Source organism: Carassius carassius, chromosome 29 (genome assembly GCF_963082965.1).
Source record: "Carassius carassius chromosome 29, fCarCar2.1, whole genome shotgun sequence".
Taxonomy (NCBI): Eukaryota; Metazoa; Chordata; class Actinopteri; order Cypriniformes; family Cyprinidae; genus Carassius; species Carassius carassius.
In genome coordinates, this window is record NC_081783.1 from 15612834 (window position 1) to 15635615 (window position 22782).

Below are 22782 nucleotides of genomic sequence, written 5' to 3' on the forward strand. Positions count from 1 at the left end.
TGAGGCACTGCTTCCTACAAAGCACCCTGAATTAGCCACATCTTTGCCAAAACCGGTTTGAGATTGTGATTCTGGATCTTTTCCAAAAGATTCTGGTGTTACATGCACTTTCATGTCTCTGCTTTCTACTGATGGCAAAGTCGGCGATGGTTTCTGTACATCAATATCATCAGAAGGATCATCTTCACTCAGATCTATAACGTCTAGGGAGGAGCTTGTATCTTTTCTTGAGCACCTTCGCCATGGAGAGATGAAGTTGTGGCCTGTGATATCAATGAGGACCTGAGACAAACAAATAATGTATAAAATAGGTGAAACCAAAAGAAATAGTGATGGATCGATATGGACATTTCTATGACTTATGCCAGTACTGATAACTATAGAGGTTATTATAGATAACTTCAATACCACGACTTAGGTGCCCTTGAGCAAGGCATTGAACCCCCAACTGCTCCCCGGGCGCCGCAGCATAAATGGCTGCCCACTGCTCCGGGTGTGTGCTCACAGTGTGTGTGTTCACTGCTCTGTGTGTGTGCATTTCGGATGGGTTAAATGCAGAGCACAAATTCTGAGTATGGGTCACCATACTTGGTTGAATGTCACGTCACTTTAAAGAGCAGGTGACTGATGGCCAATATGTAATGGATACCAAATAGACAATATATCAAAGTTAAATATAGTGATAGTGATAGTGAAGTGACATTCAGCCAAGTATGGTGACCCATACTCAGAATTTGTGCTCTGCATTTAACCCATCCGAAATGCACACACACAGAGCAGTGAACACACACACACTGTGAGCACACACCCGGAGCAGTGGGCAGCCATTTTATGCTGCGGCGCCCGGGGAGCAGTTGGGGGTTCGATGCCTTGCTCAAGGGCACCTAAGTCGTGGTATTGAGGGTGGAGAGAGAACTGTACATGCACTCCCCCCACCCACAATTCCTGCCGGCCTGGGACTCGAACTCACAACCCTTCGATTGGGAGTCCGACTCTCTAACCATTAGGCCACGACTTCCCCGTAAATAATAACAATGGTTACCAATACTCCTTGAAGGAGTTCTTATTTTGCAACAATGGCTGACTGATGTACAGTATCCTAGGTATTACACTGCTTTGTATGCAATTAAATACATAAATAGATATTAAACTTTGATGGAAGTTTAAATAATGTTATTAGCTTACTTGCACAGATCATGAAGAGAACGAACACAAGGCAAGCTCAGCTGAGAAACACAGTTTCCAGTGTTGCCAATTAATACTAGCCTACCTTTTCAGTCATTCCAAAAATGTTTTCTTACAGTGTACCTAACTGAATAACAATTATATATACAAGATAAGAACATGCTGTATCATAAATGTGCATTTATTATTGACCAATTGGAACTAGAATCTTAATGCAAATTTGATGTTTGTACTGTTAGGAATCTTTCTCCAGCTTCATGATAATGTGCTGCTTGGCTGGCTAGCTGTGGCTTGGCTGGCTAGCATCTCAATGGTTTTTGTGTAATTTAGATGAAAATATGTGTCTTTTTATCATTTGAGTCACTATACAAATGTTGTTAAAAATTGCCCAAAACTTTTTTTAAATAGCTAAATTTGTTGCTAGGTGCTTTAAAAAAAAAGTTGCTAGGGTAGTCGATTTATATAACTTTAATATCAAAATAATTGAAAATGAATTTTGAAAGATAAAAGCCTAATAGGGGTTTCAGGATATACCAGTATTGACGGTAACCGTGATATTCAAATCAACAATTACCAATATCATGTTAATTTAGTGTGTGACGATATACCGGTATTTGCGACAACCACAATATTCACACAGTTCACTCATGATAACACCACATGTAAATACTCCAGCGCCAGTAACTGGTTGAGCTTCCAGGTGGCAGTATTGTGTCTTATGCTGACACCTATCACACAAGAAGATGCTGGCTGATCTTGAAAAACTGAGGGACCACATTGCTACATTAGCGGGGAAGTCGTGGCCTAATGGTTAGAGAGTCGGACTCCCAATTGAAGGGTTGTGAGTTCGAGTCTCGGGCGGCAGGAATTGTAGGTGGGGGGAGTACATGTACAGTTCTCTCTCCACCTTCAATACCATGACTTAGGTGCCCTCGAGCAAGGAATCGAACCCCCAACTGCTCCCCGGGCGCCGCAGCATAAATGGCTGCCCACTGCTCCGGGTGTGTGTTCACAGTGTGTGTGTGTGTGTGTGTTCACTGCTCTGTGTGTGTGCACCTCGGATGGGTTAAATGCAGAGCACGAATTCTGAGTATGGATCACCTTACTTGGCTGATTGTCACTTTCACTTTAACTTTCATTAAGCTGTGGCCTAATAGTTAGAGAGTTGGACTTGTAACCCGAAGGTCGCAGGTTTGAGTCTCTGTGCTGACAGGAGTTGTTGTAGGTGTGGGGGGGAGTGAATGAACAGCGCTCTCTTCCACCCTAAATACCCATGGCTGAAGCGCCCTTGAGCAAGGCACTGAACCCCCAGTTGCTCCCTGGGTGCTGGATATATAGCTGCCCACTGCTCCGGGTGTGTGTTCACAATGTGTTTACTTCTCACTCCTGTGTGTCAATGTCAATGTCACCTTTATTTATATAGCGCTTTAAACAAAATACATTGCGTCAAAGCAACTGAACAACATTCATTAGGAAAACAGTGTCAATAATGCAAAAATGATAGTTAAAGGCAGTTCATCATTGGATTCAGTTATGTCATCTCTGTTCAGTTAAATAGTGTCTGTGCATTTATTTGCAATCAAGTCAACGATATCGCTGTAGATGAAGTGTCCCCAACTAAGCAAGCCAGAGGCGACAGCGGCAAGGAACCGAAACTCCATCGGTGACAGAATGGAGAAAAAAACCTTGGGAGAAACCAGGCTCAGTTCGGGGGCCAGTTCTCCTCTGACCAGACGAAACCAGTAGTTCAATGTGTGTGTGTGCACTTGGATGGGTTAAATGCAGAGCACCAATTCTGAGTATGGGTCACCATACTTGGCAAATGACTTTCTTTTTCTTTTTTAAACTCTGTAAAATGTTAAATTTGTCGCAGAGCCATGCACTTAATGCCTCATTGTGGTCATTCTTCAATAAAGTTCAATAGTTAACATATATAAATAACATAATGAACAATTTCCACAGCATTTCTTAATCTTTGTTCATGTTAATTTCAGCTTTACATATGCATTATTAAAAAAATTTAAATATTTAAATATAAAGTTTCTAAACATTAATGCACTGTGAACTAACATGAACAATTAATGACAATTTTTATTAACATTAACAAAGATTAATAAATTGTGTAATAAATGTATTGTTCAATCATGTTAGTTATACTACGGGGCCGTTGAAAGCTTGAATCTGATTGGCTGACGAACTTTCTGAGGTGTGCAATTATTTTCTGGGAAACACACGGCGAACGTAGTTCCAGGCAGCTCTCTTCTCTTGACCGCATTACAGTTCTATATTACTTCGCATAGTTAACAGTAATAACGGTCACGCAGTTTGCACAAAAAGGTGTTGTCAGCGCTTCCCTGACGATTTTATCAGTTAGCCTATATAGTTTAGCAACTTAAAGGCCACACATGACATTTCTCACTAGCGATGTAATAATAGTACCGTTTAGAGACGCAAAGAGGTAAGCTCTCTCTCTCTCTTTCCCTGTGTCTCTGTCGCTCTCGCTGTCTTTCTTATAACTTCATTAATAACTGCATTAGAACTTTATCAACGGCTCAAGCCTCCATTGCCAGCTTTAAAACGACGTTTTGAAACTAGTAAAAGAGGCATTGGATGAGACGCGGAAGAAATAGTCCTACTCACAATAGCGATTTAAGTACAAAAACCAGACGAATCCCTTTAAATGTATCAACTGATCGATGTCTTTAGGTGTGGTAACCGTAGTATAAACGGAATAATTGACGACGGGCCGTTGAATTATTAGAAAAATAATGCACACCCGAGGTGTAACGTGCATTATTTTTCTAATAATTCAATTGCCCATCGTCAATTATTCCTTACTTTAATACATTAATGTTAACAAATGACATCTTATTGTATAGTGTTAGCATTAATATTTATTCCTTATACTGTTGAACTTGACAGTATTTTCCCTTTTGTTACTTCATAGGAGCAGGCCAGAGTCTTGTGCCCTGCGTTTATCAGTATCCTTATCCTTATGTTTGTTGGGAGAAAAAGAAAAACAAATAAAAAAAATAATTAGACCCCCCCCCCCCTCCCAAAGGTTTCTAGAGATATCACGATATATCGATGTCGTGAATTCTTATGGCCACAATAAACGTGATATGAAAAATATAATATATCTAATATCGTGACACCTCCACAGTCGTGGCCAAAAGTTTTGAGAATTACATAAATATTGGAAATTGGAAAAATTGCTGCTTAAGTTTTTATAATAGCAATTTGCATATACTCCAGAATGTTATGAAGAGTGATCAGATGAATTGCATTAGGGATGTCCCGATCAGGTTTTTTTGTCCTCGAGTCCGAGTCATTTGATTTTAAATATCTGCCGATACCGAGTCCCGATCCGATACTTCTATAATACATAAAAAAAGAATAAAGAAGAGCGAAAAAACAGATCCAGGATGTTCAATAAACTACATTTTGAAATATATTCAAATATAAAACAGCTATTTTAAATAGGCTAGTAAAAATATTTCAAAATCTTACTGTTTTGCTGTACTTTGGATCAAATAAATGCAGGCTTGGTTAATAGAAGGGACTTCTTAAAAAAAAAAAAAAAAAAAACTTAAGCTTACTGTTCAAAAACTTCTGACTGGTAGTATAGGCAACTTTATTTTTTCTCTAATTTCTAGCTTTTAATTGGCTTAGAAATCTATAAATGCTGGACACTAACAAATAATAATGATTTGTTTATATACTACAAACACTGTTTATCATATAATAATGCAGAATAGTTTCTATACTGTAATAAATACTATGTCAATCAGCACTGCATTGTTCATACTTTATTTATCACCTGCTGGAGACGACATGAAGAACAATTTATTGTCGTGATCGTATATTAATGTCTTCGTGTTTGCATAAGTTTCTGTTTTCCTGTGCGCACCACAGCATAGCTGGACGCTTTTGTCCATATTAGGAATTTCCTGATATCAGCGCGAGAGCGCGCTCCGGCTTCGAGTATGAATGAAACACACACTGCAACTCTGTGCCACCGCATAACAAAAGATGTGTTAAAAATTAATGAGAATATATATATATATATATATATATATATATATATATATATATATATATATATATATCCGAGTCCTGATCGGGAGGTAACGTCCGATTCCGATCGAGTCTGAAACCATGCGATCGGCCCCGATTTCCGATCACGATCGGATCTGGACATCCCTAAATTGCATAGTCCTTCTTTGCCATGAAAATTAACTTAATCCCAAAAAAACCTTTCCACTGCATTTCATTGCTGTCATTAAAGACCTGCTGAGATCATTTCAGTAATCATCTTGTTAACTCAGGTGAGAATGTTGACGAGCACGAGGCTGGAGATCATTATGTCAGGCTGATTGGGTTAGAATGGCAGACTTCACATGTTTAAAGGAGGGTGAAGCTTGAAATCATTGTTCTTCCATTGTTAACCATGGTGACCTGCAAAGAAATGCGTGCAACCATCATTGCGTTGCATAAAAATGGCTTCACAGGCAAGGATATTGTGGCTACTAATATTGCACCTAAATCAACAATTTATAGGATCATCAAGAACTTCAAGGAAAGACGTTCAATTCTTGTAAAAAAGGCTTCAGGGCGTCCAAGAAAGTCCAGCATGTGCCAGGATCGTCTCCTAAAGAGGATTCAGCTGTGGGATCGGAGTGCCACCAGTGCAGAGCTTGCTCAGGAATGGCAGCAGGCAGGTGTGAGCGCATCTGCACGCACAGTGAGGCCAAGACTTTTGGAAGATGGCCTGGTGTCAAGAAGGGCAGCAAAGAAGCCACTTCTCTCCAAAAAAAACATCAGGGACAGATTGATCTTCTGCAGAAAGTATAGTGAATGGACTGCTGAGGACTGGGGCAAAGTCATATTCTCAGATGAAGCCCCTTTGCGATTGTTTGGGGCATCTGGAAAAAGGCTTGTCCGGAGAAGAAAAGGTGAGCGCTACCATCAGTCCTGTGTCATGCCAACAGTAAAGCATCCTGACACCATTCATGTGTGGAGTTGCTTCTCATCCAAGGGAGTGGGCTCACTCACAATTCTGCCCAAAAACACAGCCATGTATAAAGAATGGTACCAAAACACCCTCCAACAGCAACTTCTTCCAACAATCCAACAACAGTTTGGTGAAGAACAATGCATTTTCCAGCATGATGGAGCATCGGGCAAAAGTGATAACTAAGTGGCTCGGGGACCAGAATGTTGAAATTTTGGGTCCATGGCCTGGAAACTTCCCAGATCTTAATCGCATTGAGAACTTGTGGTCAATCCTCAAGAAGCGGGTGGACAAACAAAAACCCACTAATTCTGACAAACTCCAAGAAGTGATTATGAAAGAATGGGTTGCTATCAGTCAGGATTTGGCCCAGAAGTTGATTGAAAGCTGCCCAGTCGAATTGCAGAGGTCCTGAAAAAGAAGGGCCAACACTGCAAATACTGACTCTTTGCATAAATGTCATGTAATTGTCGATAAAAGCCTTTGAAACATATGAAGTGCTTGTAATTATATTTTAGTACATCACAGACACAACTGAAACAAAGATCTAAAAGCAGTTTAGCAGCAAACTTTTTGAAAACTAATATTTATGTAATTCTCAAAAATTTTGGCCACGACTGTAAGGCCTTACATGCAATAAAATATCATTTACTTGTATCCAAGTATAAATTATATTTATTACATTTTTATTTTTGAAGGTTGTTGTGCTCTGTAAAGTGATATATATATAGAAATATATCTAATCTTTTTGAAATATCTCGAGGTAACGTCACCTGTGCGCGCGCCTACGTCTCCTGCAGGCTACGGGTTCGCGCGCCATGTATAAAAAGCAAAAACCACGTGCCGTTGGAAACAAGAGGAAGTTTATGTACACTTTAAACAAATATTATTTTTACATATGAAGGTTCTCATGTTCTGCATAGGAAATAATAAAAGTGCAACCGGCTAAAAAATAAGCAAAAAAAATGTGAGTGATACAGAAAAAAACTTCTTGAAATAATAGGATAAACTTACAGGTGTGACTGGCAGCCATTGTGCTCGAATGAACGGAACTGCATCTTCTTTCTCTTCATTATAACTGCTTATGACCTCTAAATCAGAGTCGTCGTCGCTGCCCGAGCTGACACGAATAATATCCTCCATAATCCTGCCTCACCCTGTCCCATTAGTCATTGTCTGTGCTGACAGAGCACAGTCTTGAACACCAAAAATAGTTCGTCCAGGAGAGAACATTAATCGGGAAGTTATTGGTGTTTGCTATTGCTTTCAAACAAGCCTCTACGAAAACAAATAAACACGTAGGTAAATGTCAATATCAGTGTCACATAGGTGGACATGTTTTGGTTTACGGAGGAGGAACTTCCGCAAGTGAAATGTTTGTCTGTTAATGCGGAAGTGTGTTGGTTTAGTGGATTTACGGTCCACAGCGATTCGTTTATACTTCAAAATGCTTTTAGTGCAGTACGCAGTCATAGATAGCCGTCAGGCAACAATGCGTATATGAGCTTTCTACTCTGTTATGGAGTGTTATATAGTATGGACCTGATAATCATATTGGTTTTGTCTCAAAATTGCAGCACATGGGGATGTAGCTCAGTGGTAGAGCGCATGCTTTGCATGTATGAGGCCCCGGGTTCAATCCCCGGCATCTCCACTTTTTCTGCTGTTTGTTTACAATATAAACATAACTGTTATCGAAAGTCACGTAGATTTCTATATTACTCTGTCAAATAAGATTGGACATATTTATCCATTTGTGAAAAGGTTTATCCGGACATCACAAGCAATTTATTTTAAGAGATAATATCAAAAATAATAATTTTATAAATAAGTCTATTTAAAATATGTATTCATTTAAACGAATTAGCCTAATTATGTAAAAGAAATGATTTGAAATAAATAAATGACTAGTTTCGTTTTAAATCTTTTGAATGAATGATTCAGACATCAAATACTGTACATTTATCAGTCACTTCGCCACCTACTGGTGCAACACATACAATCATTATTTGCAGCGTATCATTACTTTCAAAGACCCAACCTCAGAGTCTATATCCAGACTATACATTTTATCCCAATACTTTCGTTATTTAATGTTTGTAACACAGAGATGTAGCCTGCTGTGTTCCTGTTTGTGAAGCTGTTTCCAACATAAAACTTTACATGATAAGCGCTGCTCTCTCTGGATCAGCGGCTGCACAAAAATAGGTTTAAATATAACTATGTGATTGTGATTTCAAAGGTTTAATAGACATAGCAGAATCACCGTCATTTAGGAATAAGATCGCGTGAGTTTAAATAGTGATCTTTTCATTGATTAAACGTGTAGCTATACAATAGGCTACACATGAGCCTTATAGGCCTATGTATTTTTCTAGCCCATGTCTTATATGTGTACCAGACCTCTAAAGTAACTCAGGCCCCGGTCCGGGCGCAACCTTTTAAACTGTGAAATACAATACCCTTCTCTAAACAGAAGGATGAGTGACTCACTATTTTGTGGTATTAGTCAGAGGTGACCTTAGTAATTCCAGTGCCATTCCTTTTGAGAGTGAAGCGTAGTCCCCTGTCATGGGCACACAATGAATATCTGTATTGCAGAGTTCCTCTAAAGGCATCTCAGTTGTCTTGGAGACAAAGAAGTTCATTAGGTATTCTGTGGCTCTTGATGACTCTCTTGTTGAACACACACATCCATTCACAGATAAACTTCCTGCCTTGAGCATCTTTCTTAAAATACAGTGAACACATCTGCCCTGGGCCACACACTTTGACCGGTGGGTCAAAATCATCAACCAGACAAGACAGCAATAATGCATCCTTTACTCATGCTGAACACTCTCTCTGGAATATTTTGTCAAATAAGTAAAATGCCCAGCATAAGCAATTTTAAAGCTATTAAAACCGGTTATATCTCAATAAGAGGAAGCACTGAGGTGATACAGTTTTTGCAGTTGACAAGTTATACTCTGAGAAGTTTACCAGATCAGGAGGACAAGTTACACTATAAACATTCAGCACACGCCTCAGTTGCCCTTGTAAGTATGCTTTTCCAATCTGGCTATTCCCTTGGGACTCCCCACAGTATTATCCAGCGAAAAAGTCAGATAGCCCATCTGGAAATGTGCTTTCTCTCTTGCTTTATGTCATGATGAACCATTTATCCCCTGCACAAAAATCCCAGGATTTCATACATTTTTATGTGCCAACAAACATTTACATTTAAATACAGAAATTGTCACAAAGAAGTTGTGTAGGCCTATTTCAATCCGATATGACATATAACGGACCAGACAGCACAATGCATTTAGCTAGCTCTGTTCAAATCTTCGTTTTTAATTTTTTTTAATCCTTCCGTTAAAAGGATTTAATCCCAACATGTCCACAACTACACACAAGGCCAAAGATAAAGTGAAACCCTAATCCGGTAGTTGACTTAGATCTCACATTTAAGGATCCATATATAAATATGTAAGTGTTCATACTGTATTCAGAATCACATTAGTGTTTCCTCCATTAGCAGGTGATGACATTTATAAGACATTTGAGTGGTTTGAGCATGAAGTATAGGAAATTTGAAAGAGAGTGAATGGACATGTGCAACTAAGTATGTCTCTAAATCTCCTCGCTGGATATAAAGAGGATTTTTCACACTGGTATCTTCCAAGCACAGAGAAAGAGTCAGCAAATGCCCGATGCACTTAGCAGGGGAGGGTGGGTACGTTATTGAGGGGGTATTAGAAGTCTATTGTGCAAGTGCAGAGGCAGAAGGGGTGTGGGGGGGAGGGGGGATTTGAGGAGATGATAGGAACACATCTGTTCAGGAACAGAGAAGGAAGGCAGCGGGACAAAGCAGGCGAGTGCAAAGCAGGAACGAAGTTGTGAAGCAAGGTAAGCACGTCCCATTTCAAATAGCATCATTCATTACATAAACTGTAACTTTTTGTAAGTTTTCTTTATTGTTGTCTGACTATCTTGAGTTTATTCAGATAATAAACTGAATTAAAATTATACCGTTGAATGAATGCAGGCATGTAATGCTTTTTCATGTTTGCTCATGTTTTTGGAAGATGTTTAGCTTGAAGCTTTTGAAATTTATCCTCAAACGTCTTTTAAATCTTTTACCTGCATAAAATAAAACATAAATCCATTTCTTGTTTTTTCTTGTTCGTTCTTGTTTCTGTATTATAGTCATATCATGTAATAATTGTAAATGAAAACAGTAAAACTTCATGTAGCCTACATAATGCAGATTAGTAATTGATGTCTATATAGTTTAAAACATTCTAAAATTCTAGACATATCATCATATTATAGAGTACAGAGTATTGAGTACATGTCTTCAGATCACATGTAAACAGAGCAAGACAAACAAGCTGATATTGAATATGAAACAAAATCACATGTTAACAGAGCAAAACAAAAGTTGATATTGAAAATACATATGAAACAAATTAAATTAAAATGCTAAAACACAGTTACAGTACTTTTCGCCCAAACCAGTTAATCATTTAATATATTGTTGTTATTAATACTACTACTAATAAAAATAAAAAAATACTTTTGAGAAGTTAAGATTGAGAGATTGAAGTGCATATCATAAATGACATGCCGATGTCAATACAATTGTTTCACAATTTGAGTTGAATTACTGAAATGAAGTTTTCCACGACATTATAATTTATTGAGATCTCTGCCCCTTTTTCCTGTCAGTCTCCCTCCCTTTCGTACACTGTCCTCTGTTTTTGTCCTCTGGCAGTGTTTTCCTTTAATTCCATTATTCCATAACTCTTCTTTTCCATGCCCCATTCCCCTTTCCCTCCTACTCTTTCAACCCGCCGTCACCCATGTTGTCTCATTCCTGTAATGAAATTGCACCTGCCAATTTAATTAAAGCTTCACATCCTAGTCACATCCGTTGTGCTTGTCAGCTTTTCCTTTAAAATGAAACACATAAAACCTCTGTAACCTCTTCATTCGTTTCTCTTTGATACTAGCCATCGGCAATTCAATCATGCAGCTTTACAACCATAGCAGTCGGCAGTGTAGCAAAGTAAATTAGTCTCACATTTATGAGATTGCGCTAGTGATTTAATTTATCATCTTATATAAAGTTGTTGTCATTGGTTAGAATACTATAGAAAACAGTCTTGTATAATCGCCACTGCAAACTACATTTACAGTGCTGGAATCAATCCTACAATTCCTCAACACAAGAGAGGCCACCATCTCTGATTCGGCAAAGATGACATCATTGAAATCACTTGACTAAGGAGGACCGGGATTTGCACATCTCTATCAGCCATATTTTTACATAGTTCTACTCTTCCAAGCAGATGATGTATACACTCGCAGTATGATGGAGATGTTTTGGACAGCGGTTGTCTTCTGCATGTGTGGACATACAGTGGAAGTTTATGGAAAAGATGATAAAGATGCATTGCCAACCACATTGGCGAGCACGGTTACGTCTACTGCTTTACCCACAGAAGATGAGAGCATCAAACTTGTGGTGAGAATGTGTTTGGAGGTTTAACATGCCGTTTACCTGCAGTTGGAAAATATTTTTCAGTGTTGTAGTGTTCCATTAAAGGTCAATATGAAATTGCTTATATGCTTATATGATACCCTATATGCTTCTTAATGTGCATGATTAATTTGTGCACATTTCCTCCAAGTTTATTTACATAATTTTTAAGAAAAACATAATCTGTTCTTCCCGTGAAATGAGTTTGCATTTTTGGGAACATCACACTCCCTATCACTTATTTGTTGTTAAATATCTGTTTTAATTGTCATGTTATAGAACTAAACGTGGTTGCAAATGGCATTTTTATATTGCTTTCATGGTTAATTTGAATACTTTTCAATGCTTTTAAATATATATATCTATATTAATTTCTTTTTTTATAATTAAAAATGCAGAATGTGCAATTACTGTTCAAAAGATTGGGGTCAGTACTTTTTAAAAATATTTTTAAAAGAAGCATGCTTACCAAGGCTGCATTTATTTAATCAGAAATATCCCATTAATATTGTGAAATATTATAACAATTTAAAATAAGTTTTTTCTAATAGAGCATATTTTAAAATGTAATTTATTACTCTGATGGCAAAGCTGAATATGCTGCTTTGGTGCTCAAGCAACCTTATTATCAGTGTTATGTAAAAAGTTGCACCATGGTCATATAGATTTTTCCCAGAGTTAAAGATAAAGTAGTTGAATTTGTCAACATTTATTTGAAATGGAATTATTTTTGTAACAGTGTAGAAATATTTATTGTCACTTATGATGAATCGATTGCATCCTTGCTGAATAAAGCATACATTTCTTTCAAAAATGGCAGTGTATTTGAATATATCTTTTATGGATTCATGTTGTTCTGTTTGGCAGGATTGGCTCACTAAGTATGGATACCTCCCACCCCCTGATCCCTCTACAGGCCAGTTACAGGCCTGGACTGCGGTCACTCAAGCAGTGAAGAAAATGCAGAGGTTTGCTGGTTTGGATGACACAGGAGTGTTAGGTATGACAACAATAATGTCCCCCACTCTTTTAAATCTAAATCTTATTTCATAACTCTTTTATTGTGCCGTTGTCTTTACTCTCAACTTCCTGTCACAGATGAAGAGACTGTTCAACTGATGCAGACACCCCGCTGCTCACTTCCAGATGATGATGACCAAACCATTCGGACATCGACACTACACAGTGATATGCAAAATCAAAGAATGAAAAGAGCAGCTTCTACCTGGACAAGAAGAAATATCAACTGGAGGTTAGCCTGATTATTTTACCAGTTGTGTTTTTCTTCCTGCTTTTGCATACTTAATGATTAGTAACAGTATCACAGCAAAGAAAAATATTAAAAACACCTTTATTCTGTTTTTTCTCAGGCTGCGTTCTTACCCGGCATCCTCTAAACTGTCCCGTGAAATGATTCGCTCCCTTGTGTACTATGCACTCAGAGTGTGGGCCGATCCAACATTACTTGAATTCCATGAGGTTCTGCTTACTTTTTTTTTTGTAAAAGCTGATGCTTTTGAATACTTTTGTGTTCATGTAAATTCACAGACTATGTTTTGAACTATTTCAAATAGGTGCGAGGACCGGAGGGGGCGGATCTCCAGATAGATTTCTTGCGTGGTCCCCATGGAGACGGATATCCCTTTGATGGAGCAGGTGGATCTGTTGGCCATGCCTTCTTTCCATCCGATCCAGACAGGGCTGGTGGAGTTCACTTGGATGCAGAGGAGGAATGGGCCTTCAGACAACCAGGTAATTCTGCAAAACAATCAGCCAAAGTAAAACCAATCAGGACAGTACAGGCCAATAATTTTCATGCAATGTCCAAAAATAAAAACTTTTTTTTTTGCTACAAGTGAATGTAAGTATTAAGAATTTATATTAAAGACAAATATTCACAGTTATTAAATCTTTTTTTTTTTTGTTCTAAAGATTAGCTTACTTCTCTTGTTGTAAAATATGGGAAGATAAGCACAATTAACCTAGTATCCTGACATTTGAAGTAAAAAGAAAAAAACTAAAATAATATTAAAGTTTCTTAAAGCGTTAGACAAAATACATATTTTAAAAAATGAAAAAACTAGAATACTTTTTGTTGAGTATCATATTCTATACGTAAGGAAAATATGGAGCTTATACTAATTAAGAGGCCAAAACTGAACCAAAAATATGCTAATTGGAGCAGTTGCTTATATATCTATAGAAAAAAGTAAGATGACATTCTGATAGCTTGTCATGTAAATCAGTGAGATCTTTATAGCTAACTACGTATGTAAAATGCATATCAGTTCTCACTATGTATCTCCAAATAATATGTTTTAGTACAACCCGAATTCCGGAAAAGTTGGGACGTTTTTTAAATTTTAATAAAATGAAAACTAAAAGACTTTCAAATCACATGAGCCAATATTTTATTCACAATAGAACATAGATAACATAGCAAATGTTTAAACTGAGAAAGTTTACAATTTTATGCACAAAATGAGCTCATTTCAATTTTGATTTCTGCTACAGGTCTCAAAATAGTTGGGACGGGGCATGTTTACCATGGTGTAGCATCTCCTTTTCTTTTCAAAACAGTTTGAAGACGTCTGGGCATTGAGGCTATGAGTTGCTGGAGTTTTGCTGTTGGAATTTGGTCCCATTCTTGCCTTATATAGATTTCCAGCTGCTGAAGAGTTCGTGGTCGTCTTTGACGTATTTTTCATTTAATGATGCGCCAAATGTTCTCTATAGGTGAAAGATCTGGACTGCAGGCAGGCCAGGTTAGCACCCGGACTCTTCTACAACGAAGCCATGCTGTTGTTATAGCTGCAGTATGTGGTTTTGCATTGTCCTGCTGAAATAAACAAGGCCTTCCCTGAAATAGACGTTGTTTGGAAGGAAGCATATGTTGCTCTAAAACCTTTATATACCTTTCAGCATTCACAGAGCCTTCCAAAACATGCAAGCTGCCCATACCGTATGCACTTATGCACCCCCATACCATCAGAGATGCTGGCTTTTGAACTGAACGCTGATAACATGCTGGAAGGTCTCCCTCCTCTTTAGCCCGGAGGACACGGCGTCCGTGATTTCCAACAAGAATGTCAAATTTGGACTCGTCTGACCATAAAACACTATTCCACTTTGAAATAGTCCATTTTAAATGAGCCTTGCCCCACAGGACACGACGGCGCTTCTGGACCATGTTCACATATGGCTTCCTTTTTGCATGATAGAGCTTTAGTTGGCATCTGCTGATGGCACGGCGGATTGTGTTTACCGACAGTGGTTTCTGAAAGTATTCCTGGGCCCATTTAGTAATGTTATTGACACAATCATGCCAATGAGTGATGCAGTGTCGTCTGAGAGCCCGAAGACCACAGGCATCCAATAAAGGTCTCAGGCCTTGTCCCTTACGCACAGAGATTTCTCCAGTTTCTCTGAATCTTTTGATGATGTTATGCACTGTAGATGATGAGATTTGCAAAGCCTTTGCAATTTGACGTTGAGGAACATTGTTTTTAAAGTTTTCTGCAATTTTTTTACGCAGTCTTTCACAGATTGGAGAGCCTCTGCCCATCTTTACTTCTGAGAGACTCTAAGTCTTCTGCTTCTCTAAGACAAAGCTTTTATAGCTAATCATGTTCCAGACCTGATATCAATTAACTTAATTAATCACTAGATGTTCTCCCAGCTGAATCTTTTCAAAACTGCTTGCTTTTTTAGCCATTTGTTGCCCCCATGCCAACTTTTTTGAGACCTGTAGCAGGCATTAAATTTTAAATGAGCTAATTAAGTGGATAAAAGTGTAAAATTTCTCAGTTTAAACATTTGCTACGTTATCTATGTTCTATTGTGAATAAAATATTGGCTCATGTGATTTGAAATTCCTTTAGTTTTCATTTTATTAAAATTTAAAAAACGTCCCAATTTTTCCGGAATTCGGGTTGTAAGATTTAAATGCTTAGTTTTGTGATCAAAGATCTGCACACTGTTAGGGGCAAAACATAATGCAATGCAATACAATGATGAATATATATTCAACATAATTCCAAAAAAAGGTTTTATTGGTTGTCAAATAAAACTCTTAACTCAAAAGCTGCTTCAGTCCATGCAGTAAATTCATTTCCAATACTGTAACAATGTAAAAGTTATTACATTCACTTAAAAAAACTAAAGTCAGTAAAGATTTCAAAGCAAAAAGCCACGTTTATCACAGCCTACAAGGTAGATGGTACTGAAAGGCTTCTTACTTGCTAAAACTGTATCAATCAGTTTTTCAGCAAAACATTGATCATGTAATTTAAATGCATTGTAAGTTTGTGTATCAAATATGATACAGTAGACATTTACTCTAATAGGATTAAGTATTCAATATCATATATATATATAGTATGGACAATAGCCTAATTCAACATGTGCATGTGTGCACAGCAACAGAGGGCACAGATCTGTTCACGGTGCTGGTGCACGAGCTTGGTCATGCCCTCGGACTGACCCATTCATCCGCACGCCAATCTGTAATGCGTCCATACTACCAGGGGCCCCTGGGAGACCCGCTACACTTCAGCCTGGGACACCATGACCTTCAACTCATCACAGCCCTTTATGGTAACTATTATTAAATGTCTTTTTGGAATCTCTGTTTGGCAGTTACTCAAAGTATCTTTTCTGTGTTTGTGTCTGTTTGTGAATTCAGGTAAGAGGGGAAACCATGTTCCAACTGAGAAACCTCTTCTTGTGACGGAGGCTCAACTGCGTCACCGACATGGAGGTGTACACAGACTCACACATATGTACAGACACACTCAAAGCCATTTGGACAGGTAAGAAAGGATCAATTAAACCTTTTGAATTGAACATCAATTCACGTAGTGTGAAAACTAACAACCCCAAAATTAAAATTTTCTGTCATAATATGGAAGGATGAAGGAAAAACAATTGCCTATAGCCATAGACTTCCAAGTTTTTTTTCTTTTTTGGGTAAATTATACCTTTAAATATTCAAAGTCAGGTTTCTTTGTTGTTTTATTTTTTATTAATCAAAACAAGTTTGTTAAGATGTTTGATGCATGCAACTGAAGAGAAAATCATTTATTTGATGAAATGTCCCTCTTTGTTTTAAGTTCTGTGGATCGCTGTAACACCAGTTTTGATGCAGTTACTAAGATTCGAGGAGAGATCTTCTTCTTTAAAGGTAGATACTTTTAACTAAATTACGTTATTTAATATATTAACACTTTTCCACTTTTAGTGTTGCCATCTTCTTAGTACTCTTGTTATTGTATCACTCTTTATCCATCCAGCCAGTGTCACCATATGTAACATCTATCTTACCTGTCCTTATGGATTTTGTAGGGCAGCACATGTGGAGAGTGAGCAGAAGTGGTCTGGTGTCGTTCAGGGCTGTTCCTGTACAAAGACTTTGGTCAGCTCTTCCATCTTCACTTCCTCCACTGCGAGCGGTTCTGGAAAGACACACGGATCATGCCATCCTCTTTATCAGTGGTCAGTTTCCCAGCACAATCACATAACAAACAACTGAGCACCACACTTTTGAAAGTTATGTAATTTAAAGAGATTTATTTTACTTGGCCCCAGTGCAGAAAATAAAAATATGACAAGAGGCTAAATGCAAACTAGGTAAATAGTAATAAATTACAACATGTAAATAGTAGTAAGATCCTTTTTTCACTAAGTGTAAATGGCATTGGATGTTACTAAGAGGCGGATACTATTTGCACCATAATGTATTATAGTACAGTTATAAATGTACAACACGGAAACACAACATCCAACTTCGGATCTGTGTTATGCAAAGAACTTGATCCATAAAAGTGGATTCAAACTCGAGTCAATCCACTATCCTTACTTTCCACACCACTATTCCTGTTGCCAGATGGGGTTTTTTGTTATATTGTCTGGTAGGCAGAGCTAGACTAAATAGCCTTTGCCAGCAAGATGGGCTATTTGCACTTAACTGTAAAAAAATACCTTATAATTTCACTTACATCCTTGCTATTTTATTTGCAAGTTTTCATCAGTTACACCAAAGACGTGTCACCACTCTACTAAACATACATGTGCAGGTTCCCAGGTTTGGCTGTTTAAGGATCTGTCACTCCAAGAAGGTTTCCCTCAGCCTCTGTCTACTCTGGCTTCTGAGGACTCAGAAGGAATGGGGCAAGGATTGCACTGGGACCCAAAGCAGGGTGTCGTGTGGGGGTCTGTGAGAGAAGATGGAAAGAAAGGAGAGGAAAGCAGAGTCTGGAGAGAGCTCATTGAAGAAGGAGTGAATGGGATTATCATGGAGAATGAGAACGAGAGAGAAAGGACTGCAGACTTTAAGGGTGTGTTGCTTCAAGACCTTTAGTAAAAAATACAACCCGAATTCCGGAAAAGTTGGGACGTTTTTTAAATTTGAATAAAATGAAAACTAAAAGACTTTCAAATCACATGAGCCAATATTTTATTCACAATAGAACACAGATAACATAGCAAATGTTTAAACTGAGAAAGTTTACAATTTTATGCACAAAATGAGCTCATTTCAATTTTGATTTCTGCTACAGGTCTCAAAATAGTTGGGACGGGGCATGTTTACCATGGTGTAGCATCTCCTTTTCTTTTCAAAACACTTTGAAGACGTCTGGGAATTGAGGCTATGAGTTGCTGGAGTTTTGCTGTTGGAATTTGGTCCCATTCTTGCCTTATATAGATTTCCAGCTGCTGAAGAGTTCGTGGTCGTCTTTGACGTATTTTTCGTTTAATGATGCGCCAAATGTTCTCTATAGGTGAAAGATCTGGACTGCAGGCAGGCCAGGTTAGCACCCGGACTCTTCTACGACGAAGCCATGCTGTTGTTATAGCTGCAGTATGTGGTTTTGCATTGTCCTGCTGAAATAAACAAGGCCTTCCCTGAAATAGACGTTGTTTGGAAGGAAGCATATGTTGATCTAAAACCTTTATATACCTTTCAGCATTCACAGAGCCTTCCAAAACATGCAAGCTGCCCATACCGTATGCACTTATGCACCCCCATACCATCAGAGATGCTGGCTTTTGAACTGAATGCTGATAACATGCTGGAAGGTCTCCCTCCTCTTTAGCCCGGAGGACACGGCGTCCGTGATTTCCAACAAGAATGTCAAATTTGGACTCGTCTGACCATAAAACACTATTCCACTTTGAAATAGTCCATTTTAAATGAGCCTTGGCCCACAGGACACGACGGCGCTTCTGGACCATGTTCACATATGGCTTCCTTTTTGCATGATAGAGCTTTAGTTGGCATCTGCTGATGGCACGGCGGATTGTGTTTACCGACAGTGGTTTCTGAAAGTATTCCTGGGCCCATTTAGTAATGTCATTGACACAATCATGCCGATGAGTGATGCAGTGTCGTCTGAGAGCCCGAAGACCACGGCCATCCAATAAAGGTCTCCGGCCTTGTCCCTTACGCACAGAGATTTCTCCAGTTTCTCTGAATCTTTTGATGATGTTATGCACTGTAGATGATGAGATTTGCAAAGCCTTTGCAATTTGACGTTGAGGAACATTGTTTTTAAAATTTTCCACATTTTTTTACGCAGTCTTTCACAGATTGGAGAGCCTCTGCCCATCTTTACTTCTGAGAGACTCTGCTTCTCTAAGACAAAGCTTTTATAGCTAATCATGTTCCAGACCTGATATCAATTAACTTAATTAATCACTAGATGTTCTCCCAGCTGAATCTTTTCAAAACTGCTTGCTTTTTTAGCCATTTGTTGCCCCTGTGCCAACTTTTTTGAGACCTGTAGCAGGCATTAAATTTTAAATGAGCTAATTAAGTGGATAAAAGTGTAAAATTTCTCAGTTTAAACATTTGCTATGTTATCTATGTTCTATTGTGAATAAAATATTGTCTCATGTGATTTGAAATTCCTTTAGTTTTCATTTTATTAAAATTTAAAAAACGTCCCAACTTTTCCGGAATTCGGGTTGTATATATATGATGCTGTATTGTAAATATGTGTATGTGGCACGTTTTTAAAGTGCTACTGATTTTTTAATTCTTTATATCAATCAGGTTCAACCTACGTTTTCAAAGGAAATTCCTACTGGAAATTTACTCACCCAGGCTCCGCCCCTGAAGAGGGATACCCTCGGCTTCTGGCCACTGATTGGTTGGATTGCCCTCAGCCGCCCTCTTACAGCCCCGGTGACATCTCTTTGATCTCTCACTACGGTCAACAGGAGCTTCGTGAGCAGAAAGGGCAAAGAACAATCGACCAGATCATTCGCAAAGAAAAAAACCAAAGAGATAAACCTCTTCGCTTGGACTGTCCATGTCTAAACAATGCAGTGACTCAAAGCGGACCTGTTTTACTACTGCCCATTTTATTTCTGATCACTGGGACTTGTTATCCATCACTTTAATATTTCCCACATCCAAATTTACACACTCATACCCCAAAATAACTTTTTCCTTGACTTTCATATCTCTGACCAAAGGAAGTGACTAAATAGTTGGTAAGAAGATTTATAACAACTATTATACTGAGATTCAATTCTGAGATTAAAAAAAAAACTTTATAGAGTTGTTACATACAGTTTTATCAAACAACTTATTTTCCATCTCTTCTAATTCCTGTTTTAGTTGCTAAAACTCCTTTTAATGCTATCTTTAAAACCTCATGTAGTATAAAACAAACAACAACAACTGAACTGATGTTAATGATTTACAGTTCAGAGTCTGTCAGCTATAATATTATAATATTGTGCTAGAATTTAGAAGTGTTGATATATTAATATGGTATTTTGATTATGAAGATGCGGAGAGCAAATCTCATAAAATGATCCATTGGGTTCCAAAATATGATTTATTCATAGTTTTATTTGCTTTTTTCAAAAAATGGACGGACGGATGGAAGGATCTGTGAAGATCAGTAAAGTGTCATTTACAGAACAAACTCTATTGTAATTAAATAAAAATAAAAATGCAATGTAAATTTGATTTAATATATTTTATGGATACTATTATTATTAATAATATATTTAAAAAATGCAATTTTTATCAATTTCCTCAATTTTCTTTTTTTTTTTAAACATGTACCTGAAGATTATACCAATAAAAAGAAAAATAAGAACATTACTTTATATCACAATTATTTGCATATTGTGTAACCTCAGGAATTACCTGTTCCATAAAGTCCACAATTTTACCCTTTTAACTCATTAGATTTACTGGCACTGGCTTCACAAAAAAAGCAAACTGTTGCATCACTTCAGGACACCCAGATGATAATATGTGATAAGTGGTTCTATATAAAGTACTTGTTCTCCAGGTGATGCAGCATAATAATCTGAAATCCTCTTCTGGAGTGCTACAATGTCCTCTTCGGTGGTCTTGACTGCTCTTATGGGCCTGTTAAGTTTGAGTCAGGCATCTCTGCCAGACTGTAAGGATCTTATAACACCACTAACCCTGGAGGATGACAATAAAAGTGTAAGTGCATAATATTAATATATTTTAGTGCAAGTATTCTTAGCAAACTATATATATAGCAAACTAACACTACTAGAAATGATATAAAGGGCTTATATTTCACAACTTCTTTTCTCTTCTAAATAGATCATGGGTAAATGGATCTTCCTTGAAGGCATAGCTGATCACCACTTATTTACAGATATCTTGAACACGGTGAACAGCTCATGGGTAGAGTTTGGGCCCAGCACTCTTGCAAACACTTTAACCCTCAGTCAAGGGAACATGCTGTAAGACTGTCCTATTTATAACATGTTTTGCTAATCTGAATGAATTTCCTCATTATGATGGCCAGCATTCTAAATCTGGTATCTCTCTCCTTCTCAGAAAAGGAAAGTGTGAATTTAGCAACTTCAACGGAACTGTTAAAGATAATACTTTTCATGTTAATGGTAAGTTAACAAAAGCTTATTTGAGCCAAAACTCACGGGTTCTGAGCACTAACGAATGTTATGCTGGTATTTGCTCCACAGAGAATGGCACAATAACAGAAGGCAAGTTCTTGCCATCCTGTCCTGACTGTACCACCATAAGCTTCATCAGCCAATTCAAAAATGAGACCATAAAGTCTCTGTACTTTTTCAGTAAGTCATAAAATCCATAGATTACATCCTGTTAAAATTATGTAAACCATGACATTCTGTTTACTTCTTCGCTCCGCAGAGAGAGAGAGCAACTCAACCCAGTCTGACATGGACACCTACTGGAAGCAAGCTGAGTGTCTTGGATTCAAAAGAGAAACCCAGTACTCCTATGATGGAGTGACAGGTCAGTTTGGGTTTCAAGTATGTTTTCATTTGAAAAGCAACATATATTAGTAGTGATTGCGAGAAAACAGCTCCTGGTCATGTGAGATTCAGTATCACATATGTATAAAACATGATTTTACAGGCAAATCTGTAAAAAAAAAAAAACAAGTCCATGTCATAATTAACCACCAAATCAAAAAAGAAATCAGAATTAATTGACACCGAATTAATTGCAAAAACATTGCACATTAAGAAAAAGTTGTTGTTTTTCTTCTTCTGTTATTGCAGAATTCTGTGACCGCTCATCTCACCAGAAGCCAAGTTTGGACAAATCAGATCAATAATGCATGCATACATGAAACATTTTTATGCAAACTAAATTCATAAGAACCACCATGACAAGAAAACCAACATGAGAGTGAAATTGAATAAAGAATATTTGTTATTCATTATTGTATATGTGTGTGTGTTCAATAATAACCAAAAAAATCACATTCACACCTGTTACATGCTTTAAATCAGAAAACTAATTATTGTAAATATGACTGTGTGGTTATGTTCAGTATTTTTGGGATTGTCCTCATTTCTAAAAGCTCCTAGTCATTCTGACAAGGGCGTTTCCTAGTTGCCCAAAGTCCAGAGTTTTGCCCTATTACACAGAATTCAAAGAACCTGTTGCATCACTTCAGGGGAAAAACAGTACTACATATTTACTTGATCCGCTCAGCAAAATTACCTGAAATCCTCTTCTGAAGTTCTGAGGGGTTATATAGCACATATTGATCGGCACATGCGC

At 37.7% G+C, this 22782-nt stretch overlaps 2 protein-coding genes and 1 non-coding gene across 3 annotated transcripts; all 3 read left to right on the forward strand.

Moving 5' to 3' along the window:
* Positions 1–7781: 7781 nt before the first annotated feature.
* Positions 7782–7853, forward strand: trnaa-ugc (transfer RNA alanine (anticodon UGC)). Its single transcript has one exon. It is a non-coding gene; the product is annotated as a tRNA-Ala (tRNA).
* A 2108-nt stretch (positions 7854–9961) lies between these two features.
* Positions 9962–20595, forward strand: LOC132109717 (matrix metalloproteinase-17-like). The gene is made up of 12 exons (XM_059516022.1): positions 9962–10090; positions 11383–11711; positions 12594–12726; positions 12825–12978; positions 13097–13205; positions 13301–13478; positions 16146–16322; positions 16411–16537; positions 16838–16908; positions 17070–17219; positions 17801–18061; positions 19780–20595. Exons 2-12 carry the CDS (start codon positions 11556–11558, stop codon positions 20127–20129), a joined length of 1866 nt encoding a protein of 621 aa, XP_059372005.1. The 5' UTR covers positions 9962–10090; positions 11383–11555; the 3' UTR covers positions 20130–20595.
* A 436-nt stretch (positions 20596–21031) lies between these two features.
* On the forward strand, positions 21032–22438 carry LOC132110147 (saxitoxin and tetrodotoxin-binding protein 1). Its single transcript, XM_059516743.1, has 6 exons — positions 21032–21198; positions 21325–21467; positions 21565–21629; positions 21711–21821; positions 21901–22005; positions 22275–22438. Exons 1-6 carry the CDS (start codon positions 21082–21084, stop codon positions 22328–22330), a joined length of 597 nt encoding a protein of 198 aa, XP_059372726.1. The 5' UTR covers positions 21032–21081; the 3' UTR covers positions 22331–22438.
* Positions 22439–22782: the final 344 nt, after the last annotated feature.

What these genes read in the sequence shown, in the direction of transcription:
- LOC132110147 (XM_059516743.1), top strand. Translation starts at nt 21,082, where the DNA reads ATGTCCTCTTCGGTGGTCTTGACTGCTCTTATGGGCCTGTTAAGTTTG. An exon ending in TAATACTTTTCATGTTAATG is followed by an intron (nt 21,630 to 21,710) that starts GTAAGTTAACAA and finishes TTTGCTCCACAG; the next exon opens with AGAATGGCACAATAACAGAA. An exon ending in CTCCTATGATGGAGTGACAG is followed by an intron (nt 22,006 to 22,274) that starts GTCAGTTTGGGT and finishes CTGTTATTGCAG; the next exon opens with AATTCTGTGACCGCTCATCT.
- LOC132109717 (XM_059516022.1), top strand. Translation starts at nt 11,556, where the DNA reads ATGATGGAGATGTTTTGGACAGCGGTTGTCTTCTGCATGTGTGGACAT. An exon ending in GGATGACACAGGAGTGTTAG is followed by an intron (nt 12,727 to 12,824) that starts GTATGACAACAA and finishes TTCCTGTCACAG; the next exon opens with ATGAAGAGACTGTTCAACTG. An exon ending in ACTCAAAGCCATTTGGACAG is followed by an intron (nt 16,538 to 16,837) that starts GTAAGAAAGGAT and finishes CTTTGTTTTAAG; the next exon opens with TTCTGTGGATCGCTGTAACA.